Source organism: Chelon labrosus, assembly GCF_963514085.1.
Source record: "Chelon labrosus genome assembly, chromosome: 19".
Taxonomy (NCBI): Eukaryota; Metazoa; Chordata; class Actinopteri; order Mugiliformes; family Mugilidae; genus Chelon; species Chelon labrosus.
Genome location: NC_140352.1, coordinates 25347763 through 25373201, shown reverse-complemented (window position 1 = coordinate 25373201; position 25439 = coordinate 25347763). Strand labels below are relative to the sequence as shown.

The 25439-nt window shown below is 39.5% G+C and overlaps 1 protein-coding gene across 1 annotated transcript in view; it reads left to right on the top strand.

Moving 5' to 3' along the window:
* ryr2a (ryanodine receptor 2a (cardiac)) overlaps window positions 1-25439 on the top strand; it is a gene marked incomplete at its 5' end in the record, with an annotated part of 253225 nt that overhangs the window by 175656 nt on the left and 52130 nt on the right. Inside the window, 20 exon segments of the mRNA XM_084568164.1 lie at window positions 4099-4337; window positions 4427-4508; window positions 6075-6205; window positions 10082-10203; window positions 10333-10525; window positions 11939-12021; window positions 12370-12527; window positions 12709-12796; window positions 13221-13313; window positions 14395-14565; window positions 14814-14873; window positions 16387-16534; window positions 16537-16556; window positions 16734-16846; window positions 18531-18627; window positions 18762-18868; window positions 23747-23798; window positions 23900-23947; window positions 24045-24144; window positions 25216-25295. Of these exon segments, the coding sequence (XP_084424290.1) occupies window positions 4099-4337; window positions 4427-4508; window positions 6075-6205; window positions 10082-10203; window positions 10333-10525; window positions 11939-12021; window positions 12370-12527; window positions 12709-12796; window positions 13221-13313; window positions 14395-14565; window positions 14814-14873; window positions 16387-16534; window positions 16537-16556; window positions 16734-16846; window positions 18531-18627; window positions 18762-18868; window positions 23747-23798; window positions 23900-23947; window positions 24045-24144; window positions 25216-25295 (2185 nt within the window).

Here is a 25439-nt window from a genome sequence, read left to right as displayed (position 1 = left end):
TCTCAGGGCCTTTCTGTGTGGAGTTTGCATGTTCTCCCGGTGTCTGCGTGGGCACGCCGGTTTCTTCCCATCATCAAAACATGCTAGGTGCTAGGCGCCGGGTCAGGTTGGCCCACAGTGGCAGTGCGTGCGATCGCAGCGGCTCAGGATTAACCTCCATCCGACCATGTAATTTCGTTGTATAATGACAAATAAAGCACTTTACCTTTACCTTTACCAGAAGACTTCTAGAGTAAACTTGGTTCTGACTCTGTTGTTCAGTGTTAAACCTGGTTCCTGGGTCCTCTCACAGTCACTAGCATGCTAGTTAGTATATGCTCTGGGTCGTCATAAGACATATAGCAGAACTGGTGTCCAATCAAGTGGCTTGTGAAGTGTGGCTATTTATGGTCACTAGGTCTTTTGTTAATTACTTCACAACATTCATTCATTTTCCATAACCGCTTGTCCCCCTAGTCCATTAGAAGAATGGAGTAAATTGACTTATTATAGCGCCACCTAGCTGTAGGCATGTGTATTGACACCTTGGCAAAGTGGAATGGAAGGACTTCTACCAAGTTACCAGGTTTGATGTCTTTTGCCCTTGCAGTTTGTCGTGGGCAGACATTTTTAGCTACACAGAAAATTAAGGCAAAATATAAGAATAAAAATCTGAAGAAAAACAATAGGGATCCTGTAACGTCGTCGCATGGACCCCTAAGAATCGGAAGAAAAACAATAGGGATCCTGCAACATAGTTTGCATGGACCCCTAATTAAAACGTCTTTACAACGGTGGTTTAGAAGCATGTTCATCCAATTTACTGAGACTCAGGTGTTGTTCAGTACCTCATTTATTAAAAGAATCAGGGATTTGTCAGAGTCTGACATTCACAACACATGTTTGTGGAAGTGTATGATGGCACAGACAAAGGAGCTTTCTAATGTCCTCCAGAAAAAAGTTGTTGGTCATCACCGGGCTGGCTACAATACCATCTCTAAAGAGTTTGGTCAGACTGTGGACAAATGGAGGTAATTTAAGACCGTTATCCTCCAGAGGAGTGGTCAACCAACAAAGATCACTCCAAAAGGAAGATGCAAAAATAGTCTGAGGTGACTGAGCTGTGACAGGTGTACATGACAGAGTGGTAAGGACAAGGTCACTGCTCTCCAAAAAGAACATTTCTGCCCGTGGAAAGATGAGACCAATGTAGAATTTTTTAGTTCAAATGATAGGCTCGTGTCTGGAGACTAAACAACACTGCTTTCCAGCATTAGAACATCATCCCGTCCGCAAAACATGGGGGTGGTAATGTCCTTGTTTGGGACTGTTTTGTTGCATCTGAGCTTTGTCATCATCAATGGACCAATGATGAAAATCCCTCCTAGCCCTAAATTATACCAGAGACTTGTAAAAGAAAATGTCAGGACATCTGTTCATGAGCTGAATCTGAAGAGAAACTTAGCACGCAAGTCATTTTTCCAAAGAATGGTTAGCCACCTGCTATAAATAAAAATATCTGTAAATGATTCATTTTCTCAAATGAACAAATACCAAAGCATAATATTTCGTGTCACGGAGGATCGCTTGTCTGAGATGGAGAACACTGTATTCAGTTATTTCATGCTCCTTGCTCACTCAAACGTCCCCAAGTTTTGGCCAATGATAGTAGAGATCTTGTGAATATTTGTCCTTCCGGCATCTCTGGCACTAACCACAGACGACATCACCAGGGAAGGCATTCACCCCCACAGACATGTAGATCTCTAGTACCATGTTGTGTACACTGACAGAACTGAATTTCCTCAAAATATAGTCAGCTCCAGCTGGTATAGGCTCCAGCTGGAAGATGAATGAATGAATGTAGTCAGCTCATCTCCATCTTCCAGTGGCTGTTAAAATGCTCGACAATACAAACCTCCTTACAAATTATGTTTATGAGCTTGAGCACAGTTCTAGACCTACTAAAACTGACCACCATCTCCTGGGTCTTGATGACATTTAAGGGCAGATGATTCCTGCTTTACCACTCCACAGATTTATCCAGCAGTTCTCTGCACTCTGACTTTTTCCCCATCCCCCAATGGCAGAGTCATCAAACATGGTACAGTTCAGTTATACTGAAAATCTGAGGTGTCAAGAGTGAACAGAAATGGAGACAAGTCAGTCAATCACCACATGAGACCAGGATCTATTTGAAATGTGCTAGAAAAGCGCAAGTAGCTTACTAATCTGTCCTGATTTATTGCACTGATGAAATCCGCAGAGTGCTAATTTATTCTGATATGCAAACTAATTGTGGATGTGACTTTCTATGTAAAACTTGAATCTTTTCTTTTTATACTGGGGGTTGCAGCCAAAAGTGTGTTTACAATTCTGTATGAATTGTTAACATTTCGAATGCATGGGATGTCTTATCACTACATGACTGTAGTGATAAACCAGAAGTCTGTGGACAACGCACATATATGCTACTATGGTTATACACTGCCTGGCCAAAAAAAAGAATCCCACCAAAAAAAAATAAAAAATAAGGTCACACACTCTAATATTTCTTGGACCGCCTTTAGCTTTGATTACAGCACACATTCACTGTGGAATTGTTTTCCATCCAGTGTTGCATTAATCTTTCACCAAAATCTTGTATTGATGATGGGAGAGTCTGACCACTACACAAAGCCTTCTCCAGCACATCCCAAAGATTCTCAGTGGGGTTAAGGTCTGGACTCTGTGGTGGCCAATCCATGTGTGTCTCATGCTCCCTGAACCACTCTTTCACAATTTAAGCCCGATCCTGGCATTGTCATCTTGGAATATGCCTGTGACATCAGAGAAGAAAAAATCTATTGATGGAATAACCTGGTCATTCAGTATATTCAGGTAGTCAGCTGACCTCATTCTTTGGACACATGATGTTGCTGAACCTAGACCTGACCAACTGCAGCAACCTCAGATTATAGCACAGGCTTGTACAGTAGACACTAGGCATGTTGGGTGCATCACTTCATCTGCCTCTCTTCTTACCCTGATGCCCCCATCACTCTGGAACAGGGTAAATCTGGACTCATCAGACCACATGACCTTCTTCCATTGCTCCAGAGTCCAATCTTAATGATCCCTAGCAAATTTGAAGTCTTTTTTCCAGTTAGCCTCACTGATTAGTTTTTTTCTTAAGACTACACACTGTTCAGTCCCAATCCCTTGAGTTCCCTTCGCATTGTACGTGTGGAAATGCTCTTACTTTCACTGTTAAACATAGCCCTGAGTTCTGCTGTTGTTTTTCCTCGATTTGATTTCACCAAAAGTTTAAGTGATCACCAATCACGATCAATCAGGATTTGTTTTCCACATTTCTTCCTTAAAGACGATGGTTCTCCACTATCCTTCCAGTTTTTAATAATGCGTTGGACAGTTCTTAACCCAATTTTAGTAGTTTCAGCAATATTCTGCTTTCTCTGCTTGATGCATGCCAATGATTTGACCCTTCTCAAACAGACTAACATCTTTTCCATGACCACAGGATGTGTCTTTCAACATGGTTGTTTAAGAAATGAGAAGCTACTCATTGCATCAGTTGGGGTTAAGTAACTTGTTGCCAGCTGAAAGATAATCGCCCATGCAGTAATTATCCAATGGGAGGCTAATACATATTTGTTTAGTATTAGCTTTTTTTGGCCAGGCAGTGTGCTTTGATATTGCTGAGGGACAAAGGACCTGACAAATCCACATTGACTTTGAATTGTTGTCCTGAATGTGGAAATATAATGGGAGTTTTTCAGGGCAATTTAAACAACACAAAATCAAATTATGTTATTCAAATGTATTCATGTTGCTGATATAGTACAGAGGTGGAGCTTTGTTGTATATTGAGTTAAACTAACATAATTAATGTCATGACCTGTCCAGGGTGTACCTCGCCTCTCGCCCGATGATAGCTGGGCTCCAGAAGACCCCGCGACCCTTAACAGGAATAAGCGGTTATAGAAGATGAATGAATGAATGAATGAATTAATGTCATAGGCATCAGATACACTAATACACCAATCTACACTAATGTAGAATGTATAATTAAACATAGTTGTTATATTAAGGTAATAATACAAAACCTAACTCTCTCAGGACAGTGATGAAGACTGGTCTGGAGTCAGTGAAGGCAGCTTTACGGTCATACTTCGATAATGCTGCTGAAGATTTGGAGAAGACTCAAGAGAACCTGAAACTTGGTCAGTTCACTCACAGCAGAGAGCAGCCACGAGGTGTCACTCAGATCATCAATTACACCACATTTGCCCTGCTGCCTGTCCTGTCATCCCTGTTTGAACATATCGGACAGAGCATGTTTGGAGAAGACCTCATATGTGAGCACTAACAATGCAATTCATTTAATAGTGTATGTGTGATGAAAAAGATAATGTCACAGTTTCAATGTTTGTCTCTCTTGCTGCAGTGGCTGATGTTCAGATATCCTGCTACAGAATCCTCAACAGCCTCTACTTTCTGGGAACCAACAAAAGCATCTATGTAGAGAGGTACAGTATATCCCATAATATACATCCTTAAAGACACTTTGTGGAGATTTGATTGAGTTTGCATTCAGTGTTACTCACCCATTGTGTTTATTCTTGTGCTCCAACAAACATGATGAATGCATTTCTTTTGTCATAGTCTTGTATTTGTACAGTGCTTTTCTACCGATTTTTATTCTATGTGCTTTACATAAAACCATTTAAAAACATTAAGTCCAGCTTTGTTTGTATGCCTTTTTACTAGCTTTCAATTATCTTCTTTCTGGTTGCAGTTGGCACATTTTGGTCAGTCAAATAGTATGACTAAGAGTCTCAGACCACATCAAGAATAACTGAATGTGCAGAATCTGAAACAAATATTTTCATATTCTTCTGCACTCATTCTAGGTCAGAAGTCAAACTGAAGCAGATTATCATTTATTATGTTGAGGTCAGATTTCCTTGAATTGTATGTCCATTGAATTGCTCAGATGGCACTCTGTTGCCTTTGATCTACTTATTAGGTGCTTATTCAACTTGAAGCCATTGTTAATCGCTTATAAACCTGTCTGTGCCTGAAGTCAGCAAAATTCTCAGTAGCATTGTGATAGTGGGAAACAGGTATCAAAACTTAGTGAAAGTGTAATAAGTAGAATTGTTATTCTTAAACAAAGAAGTGCCTTCAAGCATCAAATAAAAATAATAATTGTAACCCTTAATTGTCCCGCAATGGGGAAATTTCAGTTCCTGCTGTTTGACCCATCCAGTAGTGTGTACTGTTCACACAGTAGTGTGTACAGTTGGAGCGGTGGGCTGCGGCCTCCAAGGGGCCCGGGGGCACCTCAGCCATGGACATGGCGGGAGGCGAACCTGGGACCACTCGGGCCCAGGCTGCTCCTCTAACCACTACTCCACAGCTCCCCCTTATCTTAGCTAGCCTTAACATTTCTTAGAGGGTGGTACTTGGCACTTTATTTCTGCAAACTAGATCAGTTGTACCTCATGAAGGATCAATAGAAACTTTGTTCACTGAGAGATACAAAGGCAACTTAATTCTGAATGTGATAAATAAAGGACGCAAGACTCCAAACCAAGAATTACTGCTCAAAGAAGGCTGTCTAGCAGTGGTCTTAGAGGAACAATAGCATTTATACACCACTTCTCAAGTGGGATAACAAGGTTAACAGGATGCTTGGTTCAATACATGCTGACATTACACTGGAGGATAAAGTCCTATCCACTGATAAATACATGATGGAGATTTATGGCAGTAACACAAGTTTGAATCCAAGGAGATACACAGAAACCAAGACCATTGTGTGTGCATTTGCAATGCAAGTCTAGTTGCCAATATAGCATGTGTTGGGGTAGCGGGCAGAAACAACAGGGCTACATGCCTTAAGTTGCTATGACAATACATAAATGTGACAAACAGTACATATATAACAGAGGAATTCCTATATGATAATATTGCTTTAGAATGTTCAAATACGAAATGCTGCTAACTACTAGACTGAATTAATGGTTTAATAAAAGAAAAATAACTGTCTGTTGTGACCATTGACTTATCTCTTCTCATCTTCTCTCCAGACATCGCCCAGGAATAGGAAAGTGTTTAGCTGCCTTCTCAGCGGCCTTTCCCGTTGCCTTTCTTGAGCCTCACATGAACAAGTTTAACAACTTTTCCATCTACAACAGCAAAGGAAGTATAGACAGAGCAGGTAATCAATTTACATATACAAGGGGGTGCAATTACACTGAAATATATAGTACAAACCTTGGGGCATGTGTACTTTGTAAACAAAGAGCCAAAGATTCTTCCATCTATAATGTGATTTCTAGCCAAAAGAAAAAAGAAACACATGCCAGCAATGTTTCTTAACTTGCTGAAACATCCAATCCAATCCAATCCAATCCACTTTATTTGTATAGCACATTTTTAAAACAATGTTTTAAAAACATGAGGTATATACATACCTTGTGTTTTTGCCTGGAGAAATTGAAAGTCACCTGGGCAAAACATGAATGCATCTAGTCCTATTAAGGGTGGGGTAGTGGTGCACCTAAGCCTTTTTTGTGAAATAAATATTACTACAATAAACTAGTACCTACTAAAATGCATCTGCTTTCACACGAACTGTGGCTCAGTAGGTAGAGCGGGTTGTCCCTGACCAGTGGGTTAGCAGTTTGATCCCCGGAATGTGCCACATGGCGAAGTGTCCTTGAGCAAGACACTGAACCCCCAGTTGCTCCCAGTGCGTGGCACTGGTGTGTGAATGTGTGTGTGCTTGTGTGAGCGAATGGGTAGATGTGTCTGTGACTGTGAAGCGCTTTGACTCCCAATAGGTAGAAAAGCGCTATATAAAAGCAAGGCCAATCAAAATAAAACAAGAACAATTTAAATAGCTCAACACAACCAATAGAATAGAATAGAATGTCTTTATTATTAAGTGGTTTCTCCAAATTAAACAGCAACATTATTCAAACCCTTCATGACATCTTTAGCACTTAGCAGAGCGCTCTTTTGCACGTGATGCATAGCCAGACACCAGCTTCTGGCAGCATTCCTTGGGAATCTTAGCCCATTCCTCATGGGAAAAGGCCTCCAGTTCACTAATATTCTTGGGTTTGCATGCTGCAATAGCCTTTTTCACATACCACCAGAGATTTTCAATGGGGTTCAAGTCAGGCAACTGTGATGCCCACTCTTGTATCTTCCAGTGCTTCTTCTGAAACCAAGTCTTGGTGGACTTTGAGGTATGCTTGGGATTATTGCCCTGTTGGAAGGTCCAGTGGAAAGTCCAAGCTTCAGCTTCCTGACAGACGGCTTGACATTTTCTCAGGGGTTTTCATGATATTTGATATCCATCTTGCCCTCCACACACTGCAGGTTTCCAGTGCCAGAGGAAGCAAAGCGGCCCCAGAGCATCACTGAGCCACTGCCTTGCTTCACCGTAGGCAGGGTGTTGTTTTCAGCGAAGTCATTCTTCCTCCTCCAGACATATTGTCGATCCATAGGCCCAAAAAGTTCCAGTTTTGTTTCATCGTTCCTCTTTGGCTTATTTATATAGTTTTGAACAAATTGGCGACAACTTTTCTTGTTCTTTTGGGTCGGTACTGGTGTAGCCTATATCTTGGAGTTTGGGCATGAAACCCTTCAGCATTTAGTGTGCGCCTTACTGTGGAAACTGAAACCTCAGCGTCTTGTTGCAGGTCTTTTGCAGTCATTCGAAAGTTTTTGACCACATACCTTCTCAGGACCCTGGTACCTTCCTTTTTCTACCACGTCCATGTAGTGTAGCAACTTTTAACTTTAAACTTGCAAACTACAGTATGCTTCCAACTATATCTTTAGGAACATTCAGTGCCTTTGCTATCTTTTTTTGTATCCTTTTCCTTGTTTGTGCAAGTCAATGGTCTCCTCTGACCTTTTTGGACAGTTCCCTTGCCATATTTCTAACGGAAATGCAATCAAATTTCACCATCATCTGTCCAGGTGGTTGAATAATTGTGATTGTAACTGTATATCAGTATATATACAGTACCAAAAGTTTGAATACACCCTCTCATTTAATAGTTTTTCTTTATTTTCATGACTATTTGCATTGTAGATTCTCACTGAAGGCATCAAAACTATGAATGAACACATATGGAATTATGTAGTAAACAAAAAAGTGTGGAATAACTTCAAAAACGGTTTTCACTTCACAGGTGTGCCTTGTCAGGTTCATTTGTGGAATTCCTTGCCTTCTTAATAGGGTTGGGACCATTCAATTCAATTCAATTCAATTCAATTCATTTCAATTTTATTTATATAGCTTCAATAACAATACAAATCGTCTCAAGACGCTTTACAAAACCCAGCCTGAAACCCCCAGAGCAAGCCTGAAGGCGAGGGTGGCAAGGAAAAACTCCCTTTTAACAGGAAGAAACCTTGAGCAGAACCCAGCTGGTATATATGGAGGGACCCATCTGCCTAAGGCCAGCCGGGTACAGACAGAAGAAAGAGAGAAGAGAACAGCAAGATAAACATACATCTGTCATACATACACATATCTGACTAAAGTGTACATGTGGAATCTTATGATACAAATTGATGATGTTACATGACAGTTTGAAAATGTAAGAGGAATCATATGCAGGTTGAATAATTGTTCTATTGTGTTGTACAGAAGTCAGGTTGGTACAGCTGACAGCCCTATTTGACAACTGTTAGAATTCATATTATGGCAAGAATCAATCAGCTAAGTAAAAAGAATTGACAGTCCATCATTACTTTGAGAACTGAAGATCAGTCAGTCCTGAAAATTGAAAAAAACTTTGAATGTGCAGTTGCAAAAACCATCAAGCGCTACGACGAAACTGGCTCACATGGACCGCCCCAGGAAAGGAAGACCGAGAGTCACCTCTGCTGCTGAGTATAAGTTCATCCAAGTCACCAGCCTCAGAAATCGCAAGTTAACAGCACCTCAGATTATATGTGCTAGAAAACCACTACTAAGGAAAAGCAACAAGCAGAAGAGATTTGTTTGGGCCAAGAAACACAAGGAATGGACATTAGACCAGTGGAAATCTGTGCTTTGGTCTGAGTACAAATTTGAGATCTTTTTGGTTCCAACCGCTGTGTCTTTGTGCGACACAGAAAAGATGAATGGATGGTCTCTACATGCATGGCTCCAACCATGAAGCATGGAGGAGTTGGTGTCATGGTGTGGGGGTGCTTTGCTGGTGACACTGTTGGGGATTTATTCAAAATTGAAGGTACAGCATGGCTACCACAGCATCCTGCAGCGATATGCTATCCCATCCGGTTTGCGTTTAGTTGGACCATCATTAATTTTTCAACGGGACAGTGACCCCAAACACACCTCCAGGCTGTGTAAGGGCTATTTGACCAAGAAGGAGAATGATGGAGTGCTGTGCCAGATGACCTGGCCTCCACAGTCACCTGACCAAAACCCAATCCAGATGGTTTGGGATGAGACCGCAGAGTGAAGGCAAAAGGGCCAACAAGTGCTCAGCATCTCTGGGAACTCCTTCAAGACTGTTGGAAAACCATTTGTGGTGACTACCTCATGAAGCTCGTCGAGAGAATGCCAAGAGTGTGCAAAGCAGTAATCAAAGCAAAGGGTGGCTATTTTGAAGAATCTAAAATATGAATCATATTTAGAGTTATTTCACACTTTTTTTGGTTACTACATAATTCGATATGTGTTCATAGTTTTGATGCCTTCAGTGAGAATCTACAATGTAAATAATCATGAAAATAAAGAAAAACCATTAAATGAGAGGGTGTGTCCAAACTTTTGACTGGTAGTGTATTTGAGTCTTTTTCGATCTGGCAAACCTTTTTTGGAGTGGAAAAAGTAAGGAAGATACCCTGGCCACACCTATTTTTCATGTGTTTTCAAGTCAGGAGAAATATAACTTTAGATCAGATTTACAAATTGGCTCACCAGTTTTTTTTTCTCCATTGCCTCTGAGGGCTTCAATAACTATCCGTTTCTGTGAGTTTTGAGCCTTCGTACACTGCGTACAAGCAAAATGTAAAAATGTAAATGTAAATGTATATCTCTCTGTCCCACTCTCAACTCTAGGACTTCCAGGGCTGGTTGGAGAGGTTTGTCCAATGATCCCAAGCTTAGAGAGGTCTCTGGAGGATATTATGGAGCTGGCAGAGTCTGGCATAAGATACACTCAAATGCCACATGTCATGGAGGTAACTGACTAACAAACCCATCAGCAAAAAATGTATACACATAATTTCAAATGCTGAGATAATGTTTTTTTCTGTTTGGATTGAATGTGTAATGTAAGCTTCATGTTTGTTTTCTTTCTTTTTCTGTAGGTTGTGTTGCCAATGTTGTGCAACTACATGTCTCACTGGTGGGAACATGGACCAGAAAGCAACCCGGAAATAGCTGACAGCTGCAGCACATCTGTGACCTCAGAACACATGAACAGCCTGCTGGGAAATATACTTAAGATCATCTACAACAACCTTGGAATAGATGAGGGAGCCTGGATGAAGAGACTGGCAGGTAAACATGGTTAAGCATGGTCATGTAGTGTGCTCTCTCTTTCAGGTCTTGGTCAACACTTCACTGTAGTTGTATTACTATTCTTTTTGAGTTTAATTAAAGACAAATCCACTATTGTAGTCATCTAAAATGAACAGCTTCTATGGAAATTCAGGTGTGATTGCTGAAATATGCTGCAGCTTTTACAATTAAGCTGGTGTACAGCAGGGGTTTGGGATCAGACTCCACCAAGGTTATTGCTTCCACACAGTTTTTATCAAGTTACAGTGTGCCTCAGCACTTTATTCCTTGGCAGTCTGATCTATTTTAGTATTCAATGACCACAAATTATCAAATGAATAATATAAATTAATAAGTCATAGAACAAGTCAATTTAAAAAATGTCATATTACTAATATTAAGAAGCACTATTCATGCAGTTTTACATGCAGTTTTAATACTTACAATGGTTTTTAGGAGAATGTCCTTCAGTGGTCGAAAATGTGTTCACATTGTTTACTTAAAAGTGTCCGTAAAAGAATGTAATAATAAAAAAAGAAATTTGCTCCTTTTGAATCTGGAATCTTGCCGTAACAGCTGAGCTGTAAGACGTGTAGAAGAACACAGACCATTATTTATGATCTGACCAATCCTGTGTTAATGAATTTAATGCCGCTGCACCATGTGCAAATCCCCATGTAGCCCAGCATTCTGTTCTTAAAAAACTTAAAAATGGTAGGTAACCTACCTTGTAACAAAATGTAGCATATAGCAACATATATACCATCTGTTAGTAACTAGAATGTCCCCACCTTTGAATTCAATAACAAAGGAAAAAATATATATATTTTTTGGAATGCTCGGGACTCTCAGTTAACCAGTGTATGGTACCAAATTGTTGGCATACAGTTTCTGGCATACAGAATGCTGTTAGCTGTAGTTTGACAACCCTCCATGAAAAACATGTCTTGTCCATGTGCATAAGCATCAGGTAGATTCCCATAGCAGCAGCAAGTCTGCAGCAGGGTGTGTGAAGCAGCATTGGAAGCATACCAATTGAACATTCACTAACAATAATAAATATTTTCTACAGTATAAAATGTCCATTAATTGTCTGTTCAAATTTAGTGTACATTCTCACTCAGAAACTTGGTACTAACACGAGGTAGCCAACAACACTCACAGATAATTATCAATTATCAGCAATTTATTGCTGTGGATGAGGGCTGCAGGAAAACATATTTTAGCTGCTTTAAACAAGATGCCCCCCCCCCCAAAACAATCTAGCTTTTCACATGAGGAACTGAAGCTGTTCAAAAATCATAGATTGTTGATAGCATAGGTATCATCAGCAGCACAACATATTAATGCTGATGATGATTTCAAAAAAAACTAAACAATCCCTTTAATGTAATGCCATCTCTCCCTCTTAAGTCTTCTCTCAGCCAATTATCGGAAAAGCCAAAGCCCAGCTTTTAAAGACGCACTTCCTGCCTCTGATGGAGAAACTCAAAAAGGTGAGTTCTTTCTTTTTTTCCTGTGTACTGATGATTTTGGTTGGAACACACAGAAGATAGTCCACCCAAGTGGCTTGCACATGATGTTTTGACAGTAAGAATTTTTTGTTTTGTAAACTGCTATATAGGACAAAAGTCAACAAATAACAATACATAACAATTTAACATTTTTTGATATGTTCTGTAAACTCTTCACATTCTAACATCTTGTAAACTTTCAGAATGGAATACAATGTACTATACCTACAGGTTGTGACACACAAAAGAAGGATATCACTACTACTACTACTAAGAATAAACACATGTGAGGCTGCATGAGACAGAACAATCTATCACTGTGTTGTGTAGAAAGCAGCAGTTGTGCTGATGGATGAAGAAAACAGCAAGGTGGAGGGCAGGGGAGAGATGTCAGAGACAGAGCTTCTCATCATGGACCAGTTCACCGTACTGGTCAGAGACCTATATGCCTTCTACCCTATCCTCATACGATTTGTCGACTATAACAGGTACATCCTACGCTCACTGGACGGTTCAGATCCTCCCCTGCTTATAATTAAAATGTATGCATTGTAAAAAAAACTCAGATAATTTATAATATTCTAATCTGTAATCAAGTACAGTTGCTAATACTGAAGCAGCTGGAGAAGGGATAACTGGAGCGTGTCACGAATTATGATGTATTCACAGGGCCAGCTGGCTGAAAGAGTCCAGTCCAGAGGCAGAGGAACTGTTCCGAATGGTGGCAGAAGTTTTCATCTTCTGGGCCAAGTCTCATGTAAAAAAAATTGCTGACTCATGTAAAACAACACAACAACAGACAGCATTAAGTATAAGAGTGGCTGGTGCATGATTCATCATGTCATTGTTGATTTATTAACATACTGGCAACATACTGTACATTTTCAAAAATATCCAGGCAGAAGGACAAGGCAATACATATAAAACACTCAGCATTAAAAAATCAGTTTAATAAAGTTTCACAGCAGCTAATGACATGTTATGTAATATTTTGGAAGTTGGTTGGTCTGTATTTGGTCAACGTGAAATAGCACACAGTGAAATTACACATGCGCACATTTCTTGATGCATTCTTTTCCATTTTTATTTGGGAATTATTACCAACAAATATACATATTGATATTTTTAACATATTTGATTGTTTTCCTTTTCCAAAAGTCATGTTGTCATCCTTCCTACAGAACTTCAAGAGAGAAGAGCAGAACTTTGTGGTCCAGAATGAAATCAACAACATGTCCTTCCTTATCACTGACACCAAGTGTAAGATGTCAAAGGTATTGACTCATGCATAGTCAGGTTTGAAGAGAAAGAAGGACACACAAATATGACATATTTTTTTATGACTTTTTTAGAAATTCCTATACAGACAAAATCTTAACTTCAGTGCACATAATAATAAAATATTTTTTGTCTAACTAAGCCAGGCAGCCAGCCATTTTCCTTTCACAGAATTTGGTCTATACTAATTTTGCTTAAGCATTTTGCTTTAGGGTTATACACACAGTTCATTAGACATCTGAGTCTAGCACTGGCCCCAATGCGGCAAATTGATGTTTTGGTGAATTTTAGTTTATTTAGGTGTGTAATTTATTAGTAGATCGTATGAGGGAGTCTACAATAAAAAAATAATCAAAATATAGAATAAGATAAGACAAGACATGTGTTAAAACAAAAATGTTTATACGCATTTGTGATAAAATTAGGCAGTCCTAATTATAAGGCTGCCTAATGAGGTGACCCTGAACCATTAGTTACGCTGCTATAGGTCTAAGACTTTCAATGATGCATTGATCACCTATTTTCTACTTTTCTCTCTCACAATCTTTTCATTAACGTGCCAGTAGTATATAGCATGTCCTCTGGGTCTCTCTCTCTTTATCTCCCCTGAATTCATCTGCTCATGTCTGCTGCTCCTTCCTTCTCTTCTGTCCCGCCTCTCTCTTTCTTTCGGTCTCTCCACTCCTCCTATATTTTTCCTTGCTTTGGCCACCTTGATACTGTTAACAAAGATGCTCATCTGCAGTTGGAGAAATGGAAAATATCTGGTTGTAAACACACTAGCTATGTAAGTTTCAAGTGTGGCCCACCCACAGATGTTCCATTTAAAAACCTAATCTCTCCACCAGTTATTTAGAACTGAAAAAAACAGTTGGATTCGTGGGGAAAGGCTTCATGAAAACGAAACATCAAGTTGCCTTTGTTTTAGCCTTTCTTTTTTGGACCTGGCTGACTGAGAATCTTCAATTTGGATTGTTACTGAAGCTATATAAATAAATAGAATTTAAGTGAAAAGGCTATTATCCTACTGTCAACTTTAATATATGATGTGCAATTCTCTTTTCAACATTGCCTCAGGGAATAGTTTCAGACCAGGAAAGGAAGAAGATGAAGAGGAAAGGAGATCGATACTCCATGCAGACAAGTCTGATTGTTGCCACTCTGAAGCGTCTGTTGCCTGTAGGACTCAACATGTGTGCTCCAGGGGAGCAGGAGCTCATAGCACTGGCTAAGAACCGCTTCATTCAGGTAACAAAGCAACAGTGGTGTATGAACAAATTTGTGCTAACAATTATTGCCACTGTGGCAATAAAAGTTTTGGTACTTAAATATCAACAATAATACATTTGTTCTAACTTTGGTAAATCATAGTTAAACATGTACAGTTTAATCATTAAAGCCAAACTACTGCATAAATATTTTTGATGGCATTGGTAGTATTGTAAATGTCATTAAGGACCTGTTATTTAATAGACGGGCAATTACTCTATCCATAGAAAGATACAGAGGAAGAAGTAAGAGAGATCATCAGGAACAATCTGCATTTACAAGGGAAGGTGAGAATAATTTGAGCTTTTGATTATAACATGTGTAATTATGACATCTATCTATCTATCTATCTATCTATCTATCTATCTAATTTTCAAGTTTTTAATACTCTTGTCAACAAGGGAGTGGACAAATATGCTTGCTTTATGCAATTATACATTATTATTATTACAACAATCCAAAACAATGACAACTACTGTCCAAAATATTCTCCAGAATAGCTTCAAAGGTATTGCTGAATGCTGAAAATGTAGGCTGCATCTGCATTGCCAACCATTCAACCATGCCAACCACCTGACAGGGATATGAAGCTGAGCAGACTCTTTTCATCATCAATTTCTGCTTAGGGAGGTTTGTCGACATATCAATAGTCTCATGGCATAATTGCCTAAGTCATATTTTAGCATTTTTGGAAAACAAGAAAAAACAAATTTTTTTGCAAGCACATTGGTATGTTTTTTTATTGATATTCTAACAGTGGCCAAAAAATGACTTAGGCAATTATGCTATGAGGCTAACGATATATAACTTTAGTGGTGCATCGCTTTCTCATTTCCCAACTGACAGATTGGGCTGATGGTCAAATACAATAATGTGCATGTTGAAAGAAATGTGCATTGAAGCATCAAGGCCTATTTTGTTGTTCTGACATATGGAATAGAAACAGAATATTTATAGTATTTCCTCAAAATCTGTTTTTGTCTGTCTATCTGTCAAAAATGTTTTAATGTATGATAGTGGCATAACTTGGATTTTTTTTAAGGAGGTGATTCCATTATTATCTCAATAGCATGTGGCAATACAAAGGTGGGCAGGTTCCTAAACTTTACTTAACTTTACTAAACTTACTACTTCTAAACTTACTAAAGCTACTGTATGTGGACCTAAACAACCCAAAAGCACAAATCATCTGTTGCTCTGGATGGCAGTATCTACCTCCAGTTTGGCCAGGATATATCCTGTAATTCTGACGTGAAACAAGTCTCTCTCTGTGAGCAGGCTCACCATAAACCACAGTGGCACTGGTTTGAATTTAGTCCACACCCTTTGTTGCACGTCATCCTTTCCTCTTACCTCATGGTGTCTCCTGACTATCAAATGCTAGCAAAAAATAATAATGAAAAATCTTTAGGTCTGTGCATTATTTTCTAAGTAATGCTGAAAACTAGTTCATGCATTTGTTACTTTCCGCCTGGGCTACAGCAATTATCTATCATTACTATGTCCAAATAACTGTCTAGAAAACTCTCAAACTGATCCAGTACGAATTAGCAGGATGACTGACTGTGAGTAGAGATCATATTTCTTCATTTGTAGCATCTCTCCTTATGTACAAAGTCCTCCTTTTTATTGCCTCTGTCGCCTTACTGCTTGCTCAAGGGGTTTTAGCCTGTGCGTTATGTAAAGCATCTTGAGACAATTTTGATATTGGCACTATATATAGTGAATTGAAGGTTCACAGTTTGCTTAAAGTCCACATACCGCTGTGTGATACTGACTGTACGTATGTGTCTTGTGCAGGTGGAGGACCCAGCTATTCGTTGGCAGATGGCTCTGTACAGAGAATTCCCAAGCCATCATGAGGATACCTCTGACCCAGAGAAGACTGTAGCAAGAGTACTGGACATTGCCCATGTCCTCTTCTACCTGGACCAGGTCTGTGTAATGATGTAGAATTGATCTATTGTGCTGTACATGTCCATTTTATATATATATACAGTTTTCTGAAGCCAAGATTGCCTTCGCTGTCCTCTCAAAAGAGCCTATTACTTTACCATAGCTGCCCAAACTCAGTTGCACTCGAGGTGTCGAAATGAGACACTCAGCGACTTCAGCTTTTGTTTGAGTGTTTCAGTTTGTATCTTTAGGTGGAGCATCCTCAGCGCAGTAAAAAGGCTGTGTGGCATAAACTGCTGTCGAAACAGAGGAAGAGAGCTGTGGTCGCATGCTTCAGGATGGCACCACTCTATAACCTGCCCAGGTAGTTTCTGGAAACACATACACACATACAGTATAAGTACATACACTGCAGTGGATTGAAAGATCAGTCATATTTTTTTTTCTGCTGTACCCAAATTGTCAGAAGGTTTGTGGAAGTTCTGACACATAGTTAAAGGAATACTCCGGAATTTTGGACATAGGGCCTCATTTACAACTGAGCCGGTGTGATATAGGTCGGTGGAGACCGTTTTCAGCACATTTGATCCATTCCTTATATTTGCACAAATCAGTGTTGCTAAACTGGTGTTGAGCTAGCGTGCGTCAACGGTAACATCCAGCCTGTCACCAAAAACAGCTATAACTGCTCCGCAGAACACCCGAGACAAATGTATTATAACGTTGGACTATCGATGTACATGTCAGTGTTGGTAGAATCATTTTAGAAATTAAACCAACCTTGCATTTTCAATGATAAAACATTTTGAGGGACTAGCTTCTCAGCAGCAGCGGAATTTTACTTTGCGTGTTAGTAGTAGTGCGTCAAAACGAGAAACTGTGATTTGTGCAAATATAAGGAATGGATCAAATGTGCTGAAAACGGTCTCCACCGACCTATATCACACCGGCTCAGTTGTAAATGAGGCCCTATGTCCAAAATTCCGGAGTATTCCTTTAACCCTCACGCTTGCTTCGTGATCAATTTACATCGAACCCCATGAGACTGCCCCACACCCCAGAGCCTTAGGGGTCTCTCTGACCCCACTGTAGACACCACTCCCCCTAGCCTCTGGGGTCTCCGTGACCCTGAGCAGCGAGCGGACAACCCTCACCAGAGCCTCGGGGGGGGGGGGGGGGGGTCTCCATGACCCCGACGGTGGCCCTTGGGGTCTCTCAGACCCCATGAGACCCCCCCACCCCCCACCCCAGAGCCTTAGGGGGTCTCTCTGACCCCACCGCGGACACCACTCCCCATAGCCTCTGGGGCCTCGGGGACCCCGAGCGAGCGAGCGAGCGAGAGAGAGAGAGAGAGAGAGAGAGAGAGAGATTGTGAGGAAGACAGGGTCTCCCGGACCCCCCAGGGGGGCTACCCGGAAACATCCGTGGACCACAGGGGTTTCTCTGACCCCGCCCCGCCCCCTCGAACACGTGTCATAAAGAGAGAGAGCGAGAGAGAGCGAGAGAGAGCGAGAGAGAGAGAGAGAGAGAGAGAGAGAAGCCCCCACCCCCCACAGACACTCACAACACTGGGACACTGGGACACACAACACAGCGCCCACCGGTGGACACGCGCCATAGAGAGTGTCCGAAACGATACAAAACTCTATGGAAAAATGAAAAGGGACGCCAGTGTTATTCTCAACGCTCCACCTGATCTCTGTCCTTGGCCTATATGTGCTGCCGGGTGGCAATTTATGAAGCGATTATACACAAGGGTAGCACGAGGGTTAAACAAATAATTTGAGGGAAATGTGTGTGGCATTGTTCAGATGACACTTGGGTGGAATTGATCTATTCATCATAGGACTGGTCAAGTTAATCACCTTGCAGACATTGTTCACCTGTTCAGACTATATGTGTGCCTCACATTTCATTGCTTACCAATGATAAGGACCCCAAAAAAAACTTTGGTCCCCACTGTTCACTGTTCATGTGCTATAGCTTGGAAAATCATCTAAAAATTTCTTGTTCAGTTTTTATTCATATCTGTGTCTCCTTCAAACTAGGCACCGGGCTGTGAACTTGTTCCTGCAGGGGTATGAGAAGTCCTGGATTGAAGCAGAGGAACACTATTTTGAAGATAAACTCATAGAGGACCTTGCTGTAAGTTTATTTTGGTATGAAAGTTAGACAAATGGAATTATATTAACCCCTTGCAGAATTTGTACTTTGTTTTTTACAATGAATATGGGGGCATTTTTCAATGTTTCCTGAGCCTATGAATGTGTGTATTTCAGAAGCCAGGTGAAAAGGAGTTGTTTGAGGAAGAGGAGGGGGTGAAACACATCGATCCACTGCATCAGCTCATTCAGCTCTTCAGTAGAACAGCTCTCACAGAGAAATAGTAAGTTTTCATAACCCATAAATGTTTTCTCACTTCACTGTGTGGTATGATTTTGTGTTTCTGTTCGCAATGTTGTCAGTTCACCTGTGTTCTTTATTGACTCCTTCCTGTGGTCTTTGCCATGACCTTACCTTGGTGTGGTTGTTACCTTCACTGAGGAATAAGCATGTGCATGTGTAGCTGTATCACATAACAAAGTTAAACATTTTTTCTTGCAACTGTCACCTTAGTGCTTGCTCTTGGGGTTGAGGCTCAGGTTCTGTGAAGCATCTTAAGACGATTTGAATTGTTATTGACACTATATAAATAAAACTAAATTGAACGCAACCTCACAAGTCTAAATAATTTACTCATTACACACAAGGCCACCACCCCAAAGGACCCTTCCCCATGGGGATATAAATCTGTCTTAATTTTGTATGTGAAAAAAATAAAAAATAAAAATCAAATGTGGCCTAAGATAAAAGCATGTGTAAAAATAAAGAACTTGTTGACTGAGTTGTGAAATCATGTTTCCCCCATATAAAGCAAAAGACACATTATGCATATGAAATACAGCTTTACCCATGAGGCCACAGGGATTACAAAAAACAGTGCCAGCGGGATGTGGGGGAGATTTTTTCATTGAGCAATGCAAGGATAGTTTGCCTCTCTCTAGTCTCTCAGAAACACACACGTTATTGAGCTTTTATATTTATCTTCACTTCTGACATTAGTTATTTTAGAGATTTGAACAGAGATTCAAGATTACTGACTTGAAACCTGGAGGCATTCATACTGCGTAAGTATCACTGTGGCCCTGTTTACAATAGTGACAGAAAAATCTCTGGAAATAATGATAAATCAAGATATTGAGGAAATAGGGTGAATTCAAGTTAATTGAAACAGCATATGGAAATCATTGTACTTTGACCTTGACAAGTTTTACAACTTTTAATGAGTGCAGGAGCATTTATGATACATTTAAGGCCTGTTGCAGAATGACACCTAGGATACATTGAACCAGATCTAGGGGAAAACTGCAAAGGATAGTAGTAAGAAACAGGAGAAACTGACTGCAGATGTTATTATCCACTGAGCTTTTCGTGACACATCGTAATAGACTAATACACAATATCAGGTAATCTCAGACATACTATATGTAGTTAGAAAACAAAATAAATTAGTTTAAATCATATTTGTACTTTGTTAATACAATTGAACACTAACAAAATTGTGTCCAAATTTACCAAACATTTCAATGAAAACTTGTTTTGTGTCATGATGAATTACACAATTTTTACATACATACATACGTAGAGTAGGCATCTTGATGAATTGAGAAATGTGTCATATCTTCCAATGAGACTGTCCTCCTCGAAAAAATGACCACATAGGTCGTTTTTACAAGCGGCGTATTACGACCTTATGTTACGTTTCAAAGTTAAGCGACCTCTAGCGGTCGAGTAAATATTGTCACAGTTGTCGTTTTGCATGCACCCAAATTACGACTCAGTGTTACGTTTGAGGGTGACTAGCCAAGCTAGTGACCTCTAGCGGCATCGCTCTAGAGTTGTTAATACGTCACTTAAGTTTTAATATTTTTTACTGTTCTATAAAGCGGGAGAACCAAACTGCATTGCTCTTTGGCGTAAATCTATATTGGGCGGTTCTAAACACATCTTAAATAAACTATCTTTACTTTTTCTTAACATGTATCAACTTAAAGCAATGTCATCGCTAGTTCGGCAATACTAGATATTCAATGTAATCAGTATATCTTTTTACAACCCTATTTTAACATATTCGTTTGAAAACCGAAAAACTACAAATATCACGTGACTTTGTGTCAAGCTGCATGTCGCAGCTCAAGGGATTTGTAGTTTCTACAACGATTAGTGATTTCCTTGAATAGGAGGTTATACATAATAAAATGAATACATAGCCGCGGGTTTAAGGGTGTGGGAAACACATTTCAGTGACCAGAATTTAAGTATATAATTGTCAAGTGGGTGAAAAGATATGTTTACCATTTTGGACAGCTGAGTTCATAAGCTTTCCAGAACACTTTGTCCTATATCTATAGCCCCTTTTGATGCAGAATTACAGCCCTTCAAAAATTCTCAGAAGTCAGGGTTCAAAGGTCAATAGTTCAAAGAAGGAACCATTTACAATCCCCAAACTGATATGCTATTCCCCAGGTTGAGACCTTTCCAACGATATCTTAATTATAGTCCTACAACAAAGTATGGATTTTCACATTTCATGAACACAGCTGTGCCCAGGCTTAGATTCAGAGAGCCTTTTGTGGACTCAGCCCATGAAATAAGGATTTTTTTTTTTTTTAAATAACAATGAGAAAAATAATGTAAGGTAATCATATCTGACAGATTTACAACTGAATTAGTAATTTATATTGTATCTGCTCATTTGTTTTTGCTAATTAATTAATTCCACCAGACATCTTGCGCCAGTGTGAAAACTAACATCACAACAGCTATTTGTCAAGGGACTTTGAGTAAATCAGTCACACATACCGTTGTTATGATGTCCAAGAGGTAATTTCTGACATCTGTGTGTTTCAATGAAAAAACAGCATCTCAACAAAACACTAATGCGGATATGCGACAGGGGGCATTCCTTGATTTCAAAATATTGTGACTTCTATCCTCACCTATAGTGTAACTACACGGCTTATGACTTTAACAATAAATGTTAATCGAAACTAAATCAAGTGATTAACAAGCAATATAAGCACAAAAATTCAGCTGATGGGTAAGAATGTACTTCTCCATGACATGGGCTTGTCTTTTATGCTGGCTAAGCTACTGTAATGGGTGTGATTGGATGAAGTTGTCTGTTAACCCCTCACCCTTTTTTAGTGGAAACAAACCTATTCAGGCTGCTAATTTATAAACTGTAAACAATCATGAAACTGAACTGAATGGAAATGAACACAGACAGAGACAGGTGGCAGGTATTTTATTTCAAAACATTACCAGACATTAACATTTATCATTCATGTAGCCTGCCTCCTCAAAGATCAAGCAAAACAGATCATAAAGCAGTTATATCAAATAATATATAATAACTGTCAGTCTCCATAACTGTCATACAACACAGCAACAATAACAAACAATGCAACACAGCAACAATAATAAAATCAATATGACACAGTAAAAGTTGCAAACAATTTGTTGGCTATTTCAGGATGTTAGCTTTGAATGTTGCCTTTTGGCTCCCAGGAGTTTTTCCACTTTGTCCCACTGCAAGACAGACAGATAGACAGCATTAAGCATTACTGTTAAATTGTTTGAAAATTATTGGAAAATGTACAATTTCCAATGACACATTGATTCCTCAGTTATGCAGGCATTTTGTAATCAGAATACCTGGTAAAATGATCCACATTCTGTATATGTATGCAACAGCCTATATTTGAAGATGACGCGATAAATTAGTGTAGCCAAGTTAGATAAAAAAGTGCATTATGTAACTGGCGACCTGTCCAGGGTGTACCCCTGCCTCTCGCCCGATGACAGCTGGGATAGGCTCCAGCAGACCCCCGTGACCCTTAACAGGACTAAACGGGTATAGAAGATGAATGAATGAATGAATGTTTTAATGTAACGCTAGCTCTTATAACGTTAATTTTATCCCCCGTAGCAATTCTAGATAGTATACTAGACGGCGAAACAACATTAAAACGACAACATGTTATATTGTTCTCAAATGTTAATTAAACACATTTGCTGTACTTACCTTAATTCGTCCAATTATGACATACCGATGTCGTGGATTAATCCCCGCAATCCGCAATACTCTCCTGTTACCGGAAGGAGCGCTATTGCAAGAAATGCTCCCACGGGTCGTATTCGAGAGCATATACAAACGACCCATGTGGTGTGGTCGTATAAGTTGGAGGGCTTGTTTGTTCCAGTAATGTTGAATTTACCCTCTTGGCTACTTTGCAGCAACATGATTACATAGCCAATAGCCTACAGTTTGTATTTTATGATGGAAAAGGGGTAATAATCATAGGCTAAAAATTGTTCATTGTTTAAATTTATTTATTAGTTTAGTTAGTTAACAACCACAAGGATAACACTAAAAAGGTTCTGCACAGTAATGAATAGACAACACTTTTGTCTTTTCTCTCTGCCATCCATGGGCCCATTAGTGGCTGTGTATTTTATCTGAAAGAAGGAGGCACAACTCTGCCAATGAAATTATTGATAATGTATCTGTAATTCCCTCGTAAAAATATAAATTGATAATTGAAACATTTTTCCATACTTATTTCCAAATGTGTTCCCTGAAATTTTTCAATTTGGCAACTTCAAACAGCAGCAACTGTGTGAAAGTGAGAGAGAACAGAGATAAGTTTGAGTTTTGTGCAGGAAATAACAAACATCATGGTACATAAATTCCCTCAATAAATAATGACCTTATATGTGTGCTTTTAGTGAGTGAAAGTGACTTTACAGCTCTTGTGATGTATGTACCACATTTCCTTTCATGTCACTGTGACAAGCAATTGCTATGAGACAGCAGCTGTTTGTACAAGGTGTCTCAAATGCTGGCTGTTTGAGAACAAAACTGCACACAAATAGCAGCATGATGAATGCAAGTACTCCAATGTTGAAATTTATATGCATTTAAGATTAAACATACAAAGGAAACTATGCAAAAAGTGTCCGTGTGTGCAGCAAAAAAATACCAACAAGAAGTGTTGTTTCAAATGTAAGATTACAAATATGTAACTACAGGGAGCAGAGACAATGCTACAATGAAACATGTTCCTTCAGACAGCTAAAATAATAAAACTTGTTTAGTCACAAATGTGGTTGGTAAAGTTGAAAAATATGCTAATGTGTGTGCATGTATTTCCTGTTGCAGTAAACTGGATGAGGACAATCTTTACATGGCCTATGCAGACATCATGGCTAAGGTATCAGTTACTGAATAATTGTCTCATCACTGCTTGGCAACACATCATGTGCCATGTTGTACATGCAGTATATTAGTTTTCATCACTTTTCCTTTCCTCAGAGCTGCCATGATGAAGAGGATGAAGACGGAGTAGTGAAGAGTTTTGAAGTAGGTCATTAGTCACTCTTTGTGTCTGTCGACCTTCATGGTGATATTTGCTTTATAATGCTGCCTGTCGGACATGTGTGTTGTTTCAAATAAATAGGAGAAGGAGATGGAGAAGCAGAAGTTACTATATCAGCAGGCTAGGCTCCATGACCGTGGAGCTGCTGAGATGGTGCTTCAAACCATCAGTGCTAGCAAAGGTAAGTCACTTTAAAATAAATCCTGCATTCCACATTTAGCTATAACAATGCTATGTACAGTACTGTATGTGCAGCTAAAGTCAGAAGTGTATATACACCTTAGCCAAATACATTTAAGAATGCAAAATGTCAGAATAACTGATGAGAGAAAAATAAGCTTTTATTTCTGCTTACTTACTTCATGTAGCATTTAAATTGTTTTACTTGGGTCAGACCTTTTGAGTAACCTCCCACAGGTTCCTGAAAGGCTAGTCCATTCCTCCCGGTGTAATAGAACTAATAGGCCACTTTGCTTGTTCATGCCTTTTTTTTTCTGCCTCCAAATATTCTATTAGATTGAGGTCAGGTCAGGTCAGGTCAGGTACCTCAACTCTTGTTCTTAAGCCATTTTGCCACAACTGTGGACATGTGCCTGGGATTATTCTTGAATAAGAAGAGCTATTGCAACAAGTTTTACTGGCTTTAGATTTACTTTAGATGTTGTTTCGGTTCATACCCTTAATATTTCTTCCTCAGGATGTCTTCTGTTTTCTGAAGCACACCAGTCCGTCTTGCAGCAAAGCACCCCATACCCCCATGCTTTACTTTGGCTTGCAAGCCGCCCCCTTTTTCTTTTAGACATGACCATGGCCTTTATGGCGATATAGATACAATTCTGTTTCATTAGACCAAGGGACAATTCTTCATAAAGTAAGATCTTTTTCACAGTGTGCTACTGCAAATTTAAGTCTGGCTTTTTCTGGAGTTGTGGCTTCTTCCTTGCTGAGGTTACTTTTGAGATTATGTCAATACAGGTATTTGCTTTAGACATAGACATTTGTGTAACCTGTTTCTTTCAGTGTGGCAAAGTCACTTGTCTTTTGTCTACTGATGATGCTTTATGCCAAAGTTTGTTCACCTCTAGGAGACAGAGCATGTCTCTTTACTCAGTGGCATGATGGCTTCATGGTCACATGGTGTTTATAATTGTGTAATATTATATTAGTTGACTGACTAATTATAAAAAGATCATGAGGACTGGGATCGTTCCTGTTCTTTGATGCTTTCTGTGTGTGTGGTGATCTCCGCTAGGTGAGATGGGTCCCATGGTGGCATCTACTCTGAAGCTTGGCATAGCAATTCTCAATGGAGGAAACTCTACTGTGCAGCAGGTAGTGCACCACTAACTCTGTTGGATTATGGCCAGTTATATTTCAATCATTTTTTTTCTTATGTCCCCCTCTCTACAATTTTTTAAAATCAGAACTGACGGTAAAATATAATCAAGTCACTGTTCTCTGGTCTGTGGTCTTTCT